Source organism: Tachyglossus aculeatus, chromosome 1, assembly GCF_015852505.1.
Source record: "Tachyglossus aculeatus isolate mTacAcu1 chromosome 1, mTacAcu1.pri, whole genome shotgun sequence".
Classification (NCBI taxonomy): domain Eukaryota; kingdom Metazoa; phylum Chordata; class Mammalia; order Monotremata; family Tachyglossidae; genus Tachyglossus; species Tachyglossus aculeatus.
In genome coordinates this window covers 52,675,790-52,690,534 of record NC_052066.1, presented here as the reverse complement: position 1 = coordinate 52,690,534, position 14,745 = coordinate 52,675,790, and the positions used below count along the sequence as shown (strand labels likewise).

The window sequence follows — 14,745 nt, the reverse complement described above, 5'->3', positions numbered from 1 at the left end:
AAAGTAAGCACTTAACAAGTACAATAATTATAATAATGTCTACCAACTCTGTTGTATTGTGTTCTTCCAAGTGTTTAGTACAGTGCTCTGCACACTCTAAGTGCTCCATAAATAAGATTGATTTATTGATTGATCCCATTTTTGCTACCTGTTATCTCTAACATTTCCTGAACATATTCCACATCCTGCTGGGAGGGGGTGGGAAGGATTGAACTTTCTTTCTACACTATTTGTGTGTCAGTGTAACATTCCTATTCAAAGAAATTCCATGGTGCCCCTGTTACATAATATAACTTTTATGCAATTTATACCGTATACAATATACAAGATCACATCCGATCCATGTGCCCATTCTGGTCCCTCCTCAGAATTCAGAGCCTGGGAGCCCATTACCACATTATTTTCCTCCCCTATACTACTACTACTAATAATGATAATGATGGCATTTGTTAAGCGCTTACTATGTGCAAAGCACTGTTCTAAGCGCTGGGGAGGTTACAAGGTGATCAGGTTGTCCCACAGGGGGGCTCAGTCTTAATCCCCATTTTACAGATGAGGTAACTGAGGAACAGAGAAGTGAAGTGACTTGCCCAAAGTCACACAGCTGACAATTGGCAGAGCTGGGGTTTGAACCCATGACCTCTGACTCCAAAGCCCGGGCTCTTTCCACTGAGCCACTCTGCTTCTCTACTATGACTCAGATTCCAATTAAATCAAGGTTCTCACTAGCTCCCAAGCATTCCATCTCGCACATTTTATTTTTTAGACATCCGGCATTAGTGAGAAGCATTTGTATATCTGGGCTTTTCTTTTTGCCAGTTTTCACATCTGCCAGCACCTCCATTTAATGGGCAGCCTAGTCTACCCTTATCGTTTCCTTCAAATGTTTCCATGGATTCCCAGCAGAGCCCCCTCCCTCTCATTCATTCATTTGTATTTATTGAGCGCTTACTGTGTGCAGAGCACTGTACTAAGCGCCCCCCCCCTTTCCCAAGCAGCCCCATGCTCCCAGGCCTCCTCCCTGCTCCCCTGTCCCCAAGGTTTGGCTTAAAAGTTGTTCTACTGTCTTTTGAATTGCCTTTGTATTTTTGTTTCGTGTGGAGTACTGCAATTACTCTATCAGAAATATTACTTTTTCAGATCCCATTCTCAGGACCTTCCCAAAATGTATAAATTTGCTAACCAGGAAAAGTTCTCATATTAATTCCATTTTCAAAGTTGAGAGAGAAAAGTGACCGAGAGAAGCAGCATGGCCCAGTGGCAAGAGCCCAGGCTTGAGAGTCAGAGGTCATGGGTTCTAATCCCGGCTCCACCACTTACCTGTTGTGTGAGTTTGGGCAAGCCATTTCACTTCTCTGTGCCTCAGTTCCCTCATCTGCTCCCCTTCTAGACTGTGAGCCCACTGTTGGGTAGGGACTGTATATGTTGCCAACTTGTACTTCCCAAGTGCTTAGTCCAGCGCTCTGCACACAGTAAGTGCTCAATAAATATGATTGAATGAATGAATGAATGAATGTAAAATGGGGATTAAGACTGTGAGCCCCATGTGGGACAACCTGATCACCTTGTGTCTACCCCAGTGCTTAGAACAGTGCTTGGCACATAGTAAGCACTTAACAAATACCATTATCATTATTATTATTAGTATTATTAGTATTAGCAGTGAGCCTATTAGTTTATATTTAGTTTCATCTACCTCTGGAGGGCGACGATAGCTGCTTGCTCATTTTCATTCTCTGCCTGGGTTATACCAAGAAACTGCCAGGCCTGCAAAGACAATAATTAACATCAACACTGCGCAGCACACGTTTGGACACAACGAGTAGCAGAATAAACAGTCATTTGAATCTTTCGCTCCCCCCCTATTCCCCCTGCCTGGAATCTCCCTCCCATTTCATTTACCTCTCTACCTTGTAAACTCATTGTGGGCAAGGAATGCGTCTACCAACTCAGTTGAACTGTATTCTCCCAAACGCTTAGTACAGTGGTCTGCACACAGTAAATGCTCCACAATTACCATTGATTGATTTCCTGCAAACCTCATCCTTGCATTCTTAAAAAGGTGCTTCCTTTAGGAGCGATCTCTGATTAATTAATCTCCTCACTTTCTGGGTCGTGACATCTAATCCTCCCATCCCGTATTATTGGGTACTGTTAAAAATGGGCAAATGTTTCTGACTATATAGCCATATAAAAACAAGAAAAATGTTAGGAAGAAGGAAAACCAGAATGCAAGAACTTAGTCACAGTCTAATCTAAATAAGAAAGTGACAGAAAATGTGCCATAATAGAAAAAAGAGGAAGCAATATCATACCATCATCAAGTATTTATTCTCACTGAGAATGAAGGCAAGAATCTTTTATGTAGCAGTTTCATTCAGTGATGACTCAACTACATAAATACATGGCCTCCACTTCCAAAGATAATGCTGCTCACAAGGAATCACTCTTTATGGGTACAGTATCTGAAAGGAGAGACAGTTTCTTTCCCTCAAGCAGTACTCTAAAATAGCTTGAGGCTTCAACCATCATTTTGCATGGGCTGGGTCTATTTTTAGTCTCCTTTGACTCCAAGTTTGATTGATAGTCACGTTTAAGATGAGTCACCTCATTCTTTTTTTTATAAATGGAATTTGTTATGAACTTACTATGTGCCAGAGATTGTACTAAGTGCTGGGGTAGATGCAAGCCAATTCATCTGGACACAGTCCATATCCCACGTGGGACTCACAGGCTTAATCCCCATTTTACAGATGAGGTAAATGAGGCACAGAGAAGCGAAGCGTCCAAGTTCACACGGCAGACAAGTGGCAGAGCCTGGATTAGAACCCAGGTCCTTCTGACTCTCAGGCCTGTGTTCCTTCCACTGGGCCATACTGCTTCTCAGTGGCTGGTTAACAGGTGAGAATATCGGCAGTTGTTTCCTCCTGAAGTCCACATCGTTTGAAATTGTGATTTAATGGGTAATTAAATCATTCTTTTGAGCACCTCTTCAGTTCACCACACAACAGCTGATTGGGTATCCTGCTGTTATTCATTCATAACCTCATCCTGCACTGTATATGTGCCAGATCTTTGCCCAAAGGTGCCCAGCTTTGACAAAGGACTTTTCTTCATCCAGGGGCCAGAACTAAGGCCAGAAAAATACATCTTAATAGATCAATTGTGATACCAAATTAAAGATCTACAAAGCTCAGCGTCCAACCTTATGTATGGCTGTGAGACCTACCACACAAAGCATATCTGGTTTCTCAAGCAATTTGATCAGTCTTATGGTAACAGCACACTAAAGGAAAGCCATGGAATTCATCCATTCAGCTAGCAGTCAGGCAGGACTCCCTGTAATAATAATAATAATGATGGCATTTATTAAGCACTTACAATGTGTAAAGCACTGTTCTAAGCACTGGGGAGGTTACAAGCTGATCAGGTTGTCCCACGTGGGGCTCACAGTCTTCATCTCCATTTTACAGATGAGGTCACTGAGGCACAGAGAAGTTAAGTGACTTCCCCCAAGTCACCCAGCTGACAATTGGAAGAGCCAGGATTTGAACCCATGACCTCTGACTCCAAAGCCCAGGCTCCTTCCACTGAGCCACGCTGCTTCTCACTGTAGCATAGCTTTGCTCACTGGAACATGAGCGCAAGATATCAAAATATGGCATGATATCTGAGTATGGCAGATTAAAAATTTGAAGATAACCCAGCAGGGGGGACAGGGCAGAACTTTCACAGCACAGTGAAACAGAGTTTCAAAGAATGTGATACGTCCTGAAAAGAGACTGAAAAGCAGGCAGATCCACCTGATGTGTGAAAGTCAGCACAGGGCATGCTGTCTTTGAACAGAGATCGCAGAAGCGTCAGTTTACAAAACACTGATAGGGGCTCCAAAATGTCAAATACACAGGGGCAAAGAGCAATAGTGTGGAATGGATTAAATTGTCCTGCACTAGTCTTTAAATCCACACTCTCCTATCCAGGTAGGACCTCACCATCCCTAAGAAATGGACAGAGATTTACAAATCTATCTATAAATACATGAAGAGAGAGAAAGAGAAATAGAACCAGAGAGAGGAAGGGAGAATACACATAGTCTAGTATATCTGTATCCTTCATTTCTTGGAGTTGATGAGCGATAGAGAGCAAGAGAGATAGAGGAAGAGAGTCAAAAGTCTTTCTTTAGGCCCAACCTTACTGAAAACCTACTTTTCAATACAACTGTGGGAAATATTCAGCCTCACACACTTAAGTGTTATGTCAATGCATATATTTTCCAAAGGTTTGATACAAGTGCTTAGTCCAGTGCTCTGCACACAGTAAGCACTCAATAAATACGATTGAATGAATGAATATAATAATAATAATAATGATGGTATTTGTTAAGCACTTACTATGTGCAAAGCACTGTTCTAAGTGCTGGGGAGGTTACAAGGTGATCAGGCTGTCCCACGGGGGGCTCACAGTCTTAATCCCCATTTTGCAGATGAGGTAACTGAGGCACAGAGAAATGAAGTGACTTGCCCGAAGTCATACAGCTGATAATTTTCAGAACTGGGATTTGAACCCATGACCTCTGACTCCAAAGCCCGGGCTCTCTTCCACTGAGCCACGCTGCTTCTCATATGGCACAGGGGCTCTGGTTTTTTTTCATGAAAATACTGAGCAACACTTTTAACTGATAATATAACTACAACTTTTCTATGCATTATAAACAAGAGCAATAGTACCTAGATTTTGGTTTCATTGTCCAAATGCCCTCGACACTACCTCCATAGAAAAGGTTGACTGAACTTCCTTGGCTCTTCGATTTTTTTCTCCTAAATTTTGAGCATTTTGGTCAATTTTTTAAGTACCAGTTAATATTTCACTGCAGGAAGTGGTGGAGGTGGGATTAGAACTCAGGCCTTTTGACACCCAGGCTCATGCTCTTTCTACTAGGCTGAGAAGCAGCGTGATTTAGCAGAGCAAGCACTAGCCTGGGAGTCAGAAAGACCTGGGTTCGAATTCCGCCTCTTGGCACTAATTCTTTTAGACTGTGAGCCCACTGTTGGGTAGGGACTGTCTCTATGTGATGCCAATTTGTACTTCCCAAGCGCTTAGTACAGTGCTCTGCACATAGTAAGCGCTCAATAAATACGATTGATTGATTGATTGATTGATACGTCTCCTGTGTGACCTTGGGCAAGTCATTTAACTTCTTTGGGCCTCAGTTACCTCATCTGTAAAATGGGGAGGAAGACTGTGAGCCCCCCGGGGGACAACCTGATCATCTTGTAACCTCCCCAGCGCTTAGAACAGTGCTTGGCACATAGAAAGCGCTTAAGAAGCAGTATGGCCGAGTGGATAGAGCATGGTCGTGTGAGTTAGAAAGTCATCAGTTCTAATCCTGGCTCTGCCACTTGCCTGCTGTGTGACAAGTGACTTAACTTCTCTGTGCCTCAGTTACCTCATCTGTAAAATGGGGATGAAGACTGTGAGCCCCACGTGGGACAACCTGATCACCTTTTATCTACCCCAGCTATTAGAATAGTGCTTGGCACATAGTAAGCGCTTACAAATACCATTAATAATAATAATAACAATAATAAGTAGAGAAGCAGTGTGGCTCAGTGGAAAGAGCCCAGGCTTTGGAGTCAGAGGTCATGAGTTCAAATCCTGGCTCCCCCAATTGTCAGCTGTGTGACCTTGGCAAGTCACTTAACTTCTCTGGGCCTCAGTTACCTCATCTGTAGAATGGGGATGAAGACTGTGAGCCCCCAGTGGGACAACCTGATCACCTTGTAACCTCTCCAGCACTTAGAACAGTGCTTTGCACATAGTAAGCACTTAATAAATGCCATTATTATTATTACTACTATTATTATTATTATGCCATGCTGTTTCTCCTTGTATTCCTAATAATCACTATAATCTTTTCCAGCTGTGCACTTCAATTTGGATGCTGAGGATAAAATTGCTATTGCTCAAACTGGAGTAATATTTTTTTCCCCCGGTGACCTACTCCAAGCAGTCAACAGCATCTTCAGTCACTGTGCTTGCCCGGAGTAAGTGCTACATAAATACTGTTACTACTCCATGGTGGGACCTCTGCTTTAATTCTGTAATAACCCCTGGTTTCTCACCAAATAATGCCCTGTTACACCAATATTTTCTATAGAATAATTTTCATTTTCTCCCCAATTTTAAAAATGAGCCTTCTAATCCAAGCAGTACAGCCTAATGGAAAGGGCACAGGCCTAGGGGTCACCGGACCTGGGTTCTAATCCTGGCTTCACCAGTTGCCTGCGGTGTGACCTTGAGCAAGTCACTTAACTTCTCGGTGGCTCAGTTTCCTCATTGGTAATAAAACGGAGATTAAGTACTTGTTCTTTCTCCTTTTTAGAACAGGAGACTCACGTGGAATAGAAACTATGTCCTATGTGACTATTCTGTATCTAACTCAGTACTTAGTACACTGCCAGCGTGGCTTAGTGGAAAGAGCCCGGGCTTGGGAGTCAGAGGTCATGGGTTCAAATCCTGGCTCTGCCATTTGTCAGCTGTGTGACTTTGGGCAAGTCATTTCACTTCTCTGTGCCTCAATTACCTCATCTGTAAAAGGGGGATTGAGATTGTGAGCCCCATCAGGGACAACCTGATCACTTTGTAACCTCCCCAGTGCTTAGAACAGTGCTTTGCACATTTGCGCTTAACAAATACCAAAATTATTATTATTATAAAAAGTGCTTAGTAGCACAATTATTATTAGTAGTATTCTAATAAAATTCTCTCTCTGCAAACCAGCTGATAGTCCAAGCAAGCCCCTGAGAGTTTTAACTGGTGAACCTCCTTTGCTATTTGCCAGATTAAAGAGAACCGATTTCTAGCTTCACAGCCCTACTCATCCACATCTCAAATGCTCCAGGTGTGTTAACCTAAAAACGCTCGTCTGTTTCTGAAAACATCACTTGCAGCGTCATGTCTGGCTTTCAAAATTTTGATTGAAAAGAGTCTTACAAATTGAGAAAATAAATTAAATTAATTTAGAAAAAAACAGATGAGTAATACTGAGCTCATGTCACATGAGCCCCACGTGGGACAACCTGATCACCTTGTGCTTAGAACAGTGCTTTAAACATAGTAAGCGCTTAATAAATGATGTTATTATTATTATTATTATCAAGCCTTGCCCAGGCAGGAAATCTGGAAGTAATCCTTTTCTGGCTTACATCGGTCCCTGCCCATGGTGGCCTAGGACCTTGTCCTTAACTGTGTTGATCTGGTGTAGTCAGTAGTCTAATCTTGGTGTTTTCCAGAAGCCCCTGGGCCACCATTATGGGCCACTTCCAGTTTGACACTGTGGCTCCCCAGAGTTTCACAAGGCTGAAATGGAGAATTGGGTCTGCTGTAGAGGGACAGGCCTCGAAAGTCACACTAGATTTCACTTCGCACTTTACAAATGCAGCCTGAGCGGGGTCAGGTCCTATAGGATTAGAAATGTCTCATACCAAGCAGGAGTCCAAAACCAACCCTTGACTTTCAGAGCAAGGGGCCCCACTCTGTCCAAATTCCCCTCCTGCCCCCAATTCCCCGGCCCCTGGTGGTTTCAGAGAAACGTTGATACCTCAGCATCACTGGGATCTTGAAGAATGGCTGCTTCCATGAATAATATAGTTACGGGAAGGTCCCCTTCCTTCAATCTTTTCAGCCCTTCTTCAAAAGCACCAGGCCAGTCTTTGAAAGGATTTTCAGTGTGAAAATAATAACCCTGCAACATACAAAGAAAGGAGCAAATGGGCAGGGATGAAGAGTGGTGGCCAGAACTATTCACTCTGCCACATTAACTAAGTCCTTAAAGAGATGCTCTCTGTTTCAACACTTTGGCCCCCACTCTCTTCACAGACACAAGGATTTTCCTTCAGTATCCTTGACTGATTTCCTTTATGCTTATTGAGTACTGAGCTCTTTAGAGAAAAGGTGGGAGGGAAATCTAAGGTATTATTTTTGTTTATGGTACACTGTGCACTGTCATTTTATTCTTCAGCAACTCACAGGAAAATAGATGGGGGCAGGGCAGGAGAGAGAAATCACAAGAACTGGAATACATAAAGTTAGATGAGGAAAGAGAAGCAGCGTGGCTCAATGGAAAGAGCCCAGGCTTTGGAGTCAGAGGTCATGGGTTCAAATCCCAGCTCCGTCACTGTGTGACTTTGGGCAAGTCACTTAACTTCTCTGTGCCACAGTTACCTCATCTGGAAAATGGGGATTAAGACTGTGAGCCCTCAGTGGGACAACCTGATCACCTTGTAACCTCCCTAGTGCTTAGAACAGTGCTTTGCACATAGTAAGTGCTTAATAAATGCCATTATTATTATTATTATTAATAACAATGAAGAGTCATCATCATCATCAATCATATTTATTGAGCACTTACTATGTGCAGAGCACTGTACTAAGTGCTTGGGAAGTACTAATTGGCAACCTATAGAGACAGTCCCTACCCAACAGTGGGCTCACTGTCTAAAGGAGTGTGAGGCAGTTGAACCAATTCCACTGAGGATCATACTGACTGGGTTGGTGGTGGGGAGATGGTATTTATTGAGTGCTTACTGTGTGCAGATCATTATATAAATAATAATGGCATTTATTAAGCACTTACTCTGTGCAAAGCACTGTTCTAAGCACTGGAGAGGTTACAAGGTGATCAGGCTGTCCCACCGGGGGCTCACAGTCTTAATCCCCATTTTACAGATGAGGTAACTGAGGCCCAGAGAAGTTAAGTGACTTGCCCAAAGTCACACAGCTGACAATTGGGGGAGCCGGGATTTGAACCCATGACCTCTGACTCCAAAGCCCAGGCTCTTTCCACTGAGCCATGCTGCTTCTGTACTAAATGCTTCGAAGGGCACAGTAAAAATACAGCTTTCCATCAACTTGTATCTACCCCACTGCTTAGAACAGTGCTTGCCACATAGAGAAGCAATGTGGCTCAGTGGAAAAGAGCCTGGGCTTTGGAGTCAGAGGTCACGGGTTCAAATCCTGGCTCTGCCAATTGTCAGCTGTGTGACTTTGGGCAAGTCACTTCACTTCTCTGGGCCTCAGTGACCTCATCTGTAAAATGGGGATGAAGACTGTGAGCCCCCCGTGGGACAACCTGATCACCTTATAACCTCCCCAGTGCTTAGAACAGTGCTTTGCATGTAGTAAGTGCTTAATAAATGCCATCATTATTATTATTATAGTAAGACCTTAATGATGATAATAATAATAATAGCATTTGTTAAGTGCTTACTATGTGCCACGCACTGTTTTAAGCGCTGGGGTAGTTACAAGATAATCACGTTGTCCCAAGTGGGTTAATCCCCACAGTCTTAATCCCCATTTTACAGATGAGGTAACTGAGGCACAGAAAATTTAAGTGACTTGCCCAAGGTCACATAGCCAACAAGTGGTGGAGCCAAGATTAGAACTCATGACCTTTTGACTTCCAGGACCGGGCTCTATCCAGTAAGTCATGATGCTGCATCTCATAATAATAGTAAGAAGAATAAAAATAATGATAAGAAGAAGGAGAATCAATGTGGCCTAGTGGATAGATGAGGGACCTATTCCCTATTCTATTCAATCGTATTTATTGAGCGCTTACTGTGTGTAGCATCAGAAGGACCTGGGTTCTAATCCTAGCTCTGCTACATGTCTGCTGTGTGACCTTGGGTAAGTCATTTCACTTCTCTGGGATTCAGTTACCTCAACTGCAAAATAGGGATTAAGATTGTGAGCCCAATGTGGCACAGAGACTGTGTCCACCTGATTAGCTTGTATTTGGCGCAGAGCTTAGAACAATAATCACTATAAATACACAGTACTCATTTAAATAATGATTATTATATGATAAATCCCAAAGTAAGGGTTCTGCACTGAGGCTCGGCAGTAGAAGCTACATTTATTTAGCCCCGGCCATAAGTGGTGAAGTCCTGTAGATGTTTGGGACCAAGCGTGCTGTTCCCTGGCCATCAATCAATCAATCAATCAATCAATCGTATTTATTGAGCGCTTACTGTGTGCAGAGCACTGTACTAAGCGCTTGGGAAGTACAAGTTGGCAACATATAGAGACGGTCCCATCAGAAGTTTACACTCTAAGAAGGGAGACAAACATAAAGCTATTTTACAAATATAATGGTCAAAATAAACATTTAAATACATATTATGCATGAGTGTCAAGGAGGGGGAAAACAAGTTCATAAATGCTGGAACTGACCGAAGAGATGATACGGCTTTGGGTGCTGGGAAATCAGTTGAGGTGGGATTTTAGAAGGCTGGGAAAACTGGTTTATATGAGAGGGAGAGGGAGGGAGTTCCAATCTAGGGCCACAGTGTGAGTGAGGAGACAGAGATGGGAAAGTTGAGATCTCTGAGAGTGCATAGCACCTAGGATATCTGCATTGTCATGGAAAACTGTAATGCAAACCAAATGACACAATTTTTTTTATGGTATTTGTAAGTGTTTACTATGTGCCAGTCTGTTCTAAGCTCTGGGGTAGATACAAGATAATCAGTTATTATTATTAATAATAATAGTAGTAATTCAATCAATCAATCATATTTATTGAGTGCTTACTGTGTGCAGAGCACTGTACTAAGCGCTTGGGAAGCACAAGTTGGCAACATATAGAGACAGTCCCTACCCAACAGTGGGCTCACAGTCTAAAAGGGGGAGATGGAGAACAAAACCAAACATACTAACAAAATAAAATAGAATAGATATGTACAAGTAAAATAAATAAATAAATAGAGTAATAAATATGTACAAACACATAGTCATATATACAGGTGCTGTGGGGAAGGGAAGGAGGTAAGATGGGGGGGATGGAAAGGGGGACGAGGGGGAGAGGAAGGAAGGGGCGCAGTCTGGGAAGGCCTCCTTCCCAGTAATTGAGGTATTTAAGTGTTTATTATGTGCTAGGCACTGTGCTAAGCACTGGGGTGGATACAAGGCGATTGGGACATTGGACACAGTCCTTGTCCCAAGTGGGGCTCACTGCTTCAATCCCCATTTTACAGACGAGGTAACTGAGTCCCAGAGAAGTGAGGTGACTTGACTTGCTCAAGGTCACACAGTGGATGAGTGGCAGAGCCGGGATTCGAACCCATGACTTTCTGGCTCCCAGGGCTGTGCTAGCCACTAGGCTATGCTGCTTAGGTTGGACATAATCCACTATTTGCTCAACTCAGCTCCACTGATTGATAAACCCAAGATTTTTTATAGTTAGGTAGATTTTGTTGCTTTGTGCGTACTTCTGAGTATTTGCAACCTGTTCATTTTTTTACAAGCATACTTTTCACAACATGAACTGGAGGGCATCGGTGAATTCACTGAGAATTTAGAACATTAACTACCGTTCTACATTTTCTGGGAGTTCCGATTCAATTTTTGCCGAGTGATCTGGGGATTTGACCTGATTTTTTTTTATCACGCAGAGAAAAGAGAGAAGAATAAGAAACTTTTGTGTGCACATCTGTTGGTAGCACAACTATTAAGCACGCAGCATGGTTTATAATATTGAACATCCTTAGGGTACAAGAGGACTTGCTACCTTGTCATCTACTCAAATTAAAGGAGGAAAACAGTATAAAGTACTAACACAGGTTACTTTTAGCCCCACATTTAGTCCCAGCTCTGAGCTGTGGACAACTACACAGGAGTCACTAGTGGCTGAAATTGGAAAAGAGTGGGTTTTTTTCGTATTCTCAGACGACCAGTGCTCAAGGGTCGGTATGAGCTTGGGATTTGGCCGCTGCCAAGAATTGAGTTCACACTACCTGGTTGAAATGTCAGCTCAATAAATTGAATGCAATAATAATAATGATAGCATTTATTAAGCGCTTACTATGTGCAAAGCACTGTTCTAAGCGCTGGGGAGGTTAACAAGGTGATCAGGTTGTCCCACGGGGGGCTCTCAGTCTTCATCCCCATTTTCCAGCTGAGGGAACTGAGGTACAGAGAATAATAATAATGATAACATTTATTAAGCGCTATGTGCCAAGCACTGTTCTAAGCACTGAGGAGGTTAACAAGGTGATCAGGTTGTCCCACGGGGGCTCCCAGTCTTCATCCCCATTTTCCAGATGAGGTCACTCAGGCCCAGAGAGGTGAAGTGACTTCGCCAAAGTCACACAGCTGACGAGTGGCCGAGGCAGGATTAGAACCCACGACATCTGATTCCCAAGCCCGGGCTCTTGCCACTGAGGCACGCTGATGGAGGGGGCCCCTCACCCTTCTTTCTGCCTCAACCGTCCTGAATCTTACCCAAATACACACCAACTGTGCTGACGGAATCTGGTTACGGAGTCTAGTTATTTAGTTTTTAATATCTGTCGACACCTCTAGACTATAATCAATCAATCAATCGTATTTATTGAGCGCTTACTGTGTGCAGAGCACTGTACTAAGCGCTTAGGAAGTACAAGTTGGTAAGATCACTGTAAGCAGGTAATGTATCCACCAACTCTGTTGCATTGTATTCTCCCAAACATTTAGTAAAGAGCTCTGCACACAGTAAGCGCTCAATAAATACCACTGATTGATCGATTGATGGACTCCTATCAGAGCCTTTTATTGGAGGTGGAACTGAAGTTAAAGATCCTGAAAAGAAGGAAATGTAACCCTTAAGACCTTTAACACTCGCCCCAGCCATTAGTACTTGTCCTTATACCCTTTCCCCTACTTGTAATTTATTTTAATGTCCCTCTCCCCTGGGAGATTGCAAGCTCCTTGTGGGGAGGGACCATTTCTACCAACTCCACTGTATTATACTTTCCCAAGCACTTAGTACAATGCTCTGCATATAGTAGGGGCTTAAAAAAGCCACTAATAGTTATTATGATTTATTATTAAGTGCTGTTGAGTCATTTCCGATTCATAGCGACTCCTCGGATATACTTTTGAGTCATTTCCGATTCATAGCGACTCCACGGATATACTTTCTCCAGAACGTCCTGTCTTCTGCCATAATCCACAAATTTTCTAATGGTTCTTCTGTTATTGTTGTAATGGTCCACCTTCTAGACTGTGAGTCCGTTGTTGGGTAGGGACCGTCTTTATATGTTGCCAACTTGTACTTCCCAAGCGCTTAGTACAGTGATTTGCACACACTAAGTGCTCAATAAACATGATTGAATGGTCTCTATCCATCTAGCTGCTAGTCTGCCTCTTCCACATTTTCCCTGGACTCTTAGTACAGTGCTCTGCACACAGTAAGCGCTCAATAAACACGATTGAAGGGTCTCTATCCATCTAGCTGCCAGTCTGCCTCTTCCACTTTTTCCCTGGACTCTTCCTAGCATTAATGTTATTTCCAGATAATTAGTCCTCCTGATTATGTGTCCAAAATATACTAATCTAACTCGGGTCATTTGGCCTTCCAAAGACCGCTTTGGTTTAATTTGCTCCAAAGTCCATTTGTTTTTTGGGCAGTCCACGGTGTTTGCAAAAGCCTTCTCCAACTCCACACGAAAGAATCAATGTTCTTTCTATCCTGTTTTTTCACTTTCCAGCTTTTGGAACAATACATTGTCATTGACATTGGCATTCCCCCTTCTAGACTGTGAGCCCATTGTTGGGTAGGGACCGTCTCTATATGTTGCTAACTTGTACTTCCCAAGTGCTTAGTACAGTGCTCTGCACACAGTAAGCGCTCAATAAATGCGATTGAATGAATGAATGAATTGGAAACACCCTAGAGATGACAATTTGTATTTTTATGGCAGTTGTAATTGTAAATCAATCGTATTTATTGAGTGCTTACTGTGTGCAGAGCACTGTACTAAGCACTTGAGAAGTACAAGTTGGCAACATATAGAGACAGTCCCTACCCAACAGTGGGCTCACAGTTTATGTATATACCCATAATTTATTTACTTATCTCTCTATTTGTATCAATGTCTGTCTGCCCCACTAGACTAGGAACTCATTGTGGACTGGAATGCATCTGTTTGTAGTTATATTGTACTCTCCCAAGTGCTTAATTCAGTGATTTGCACACTGTAGGCACTCAATAAATACGATTGAATGAATAATCTTGTACTTTCTACTGTCTGGGAACTCTTCTTCCCATAATACTCTGAGAATTAAGTCCAATCAGCTAGCAGGGCAGAGCTTTTAAATTCAAGAGAAGGAATGCATTCTCTTTTCTAACATAGTAAGTGCTTAACAAATGCCATTATTATTATTATTATTATTGTTCTAGTCACATCATGCTCTAGTAACTTCACTGGAGACCTGCCAAAGGGCTGAGATGTGAGCATATATGCCCAGAGGTTTATCTTTGAAACTAGGGAGGTTGGTTGGTGCATTTACAGTAGTCTGTATCTACTGAGGCCTATAGAGCTAGTAGTTTGCTCTCATTTGAATCTGATTTAGCTTTCCCGCTTTCCTTTCCATTTGCATTAAACTAAAATTCAGTGTCTGAGCTTTGAATGTGAAATATTTGGGGCCGCTCTGAATTTAGCTCCTGTTTTCCCACTGCTAGCTTTCACTGAATGCTATAGGGGAAGTGATCACAGACTTGTTCGTGGAGCCCTGATAAGAGACATTTTAAAGCAGAAGCAGCATGGCTTAGTGGCAAGAGCCCGGGCTTGGGAGTTAGGGGTCGTGGGCTCTAATCCCGGTTCCGCCACTTATCAGCTGTGTGACTTTGGGCAAGTCACTTAACTTCTCTGGGCCTCAATCACATCATCTGTAAAATGGGGATTAAGACTGTGAGCCTCA

At 42.8% G+C, this 14,745-nt stretch overlaps 1 protein-coding gene across 12 annotated transcripts in view; it reads right to left on the bottom strand.

Moving 5' to 3' along the window:
• Positions 1-14,745, bottom strand: part of PEX5L (peroxisomal biogenesis factor 5 like) — a 320,579-nt gene that overhangs the window by 26,314 nt on the left and 279,520 nt on the right. For all 12 annotated transcript variants that reach the window (XM_038744156.1, XM_038744197.1, XM_038744242.1 and 9 more), the window contains 2 exons: positions 7,601-7,744; positions 1,697-1,767 (listed from right to left, as the gene is read on the bottom strand). In XM_038744156.1, coding sequence (XP_038600084.1) covers positions 1,697-1,767; positions 7,601-7,744 — 215 coding nt within the window. The remainder of the gene's footprint in view (positions 1-1,696; positions 1,768-7,600; positions 7,745-14,745) is intronic.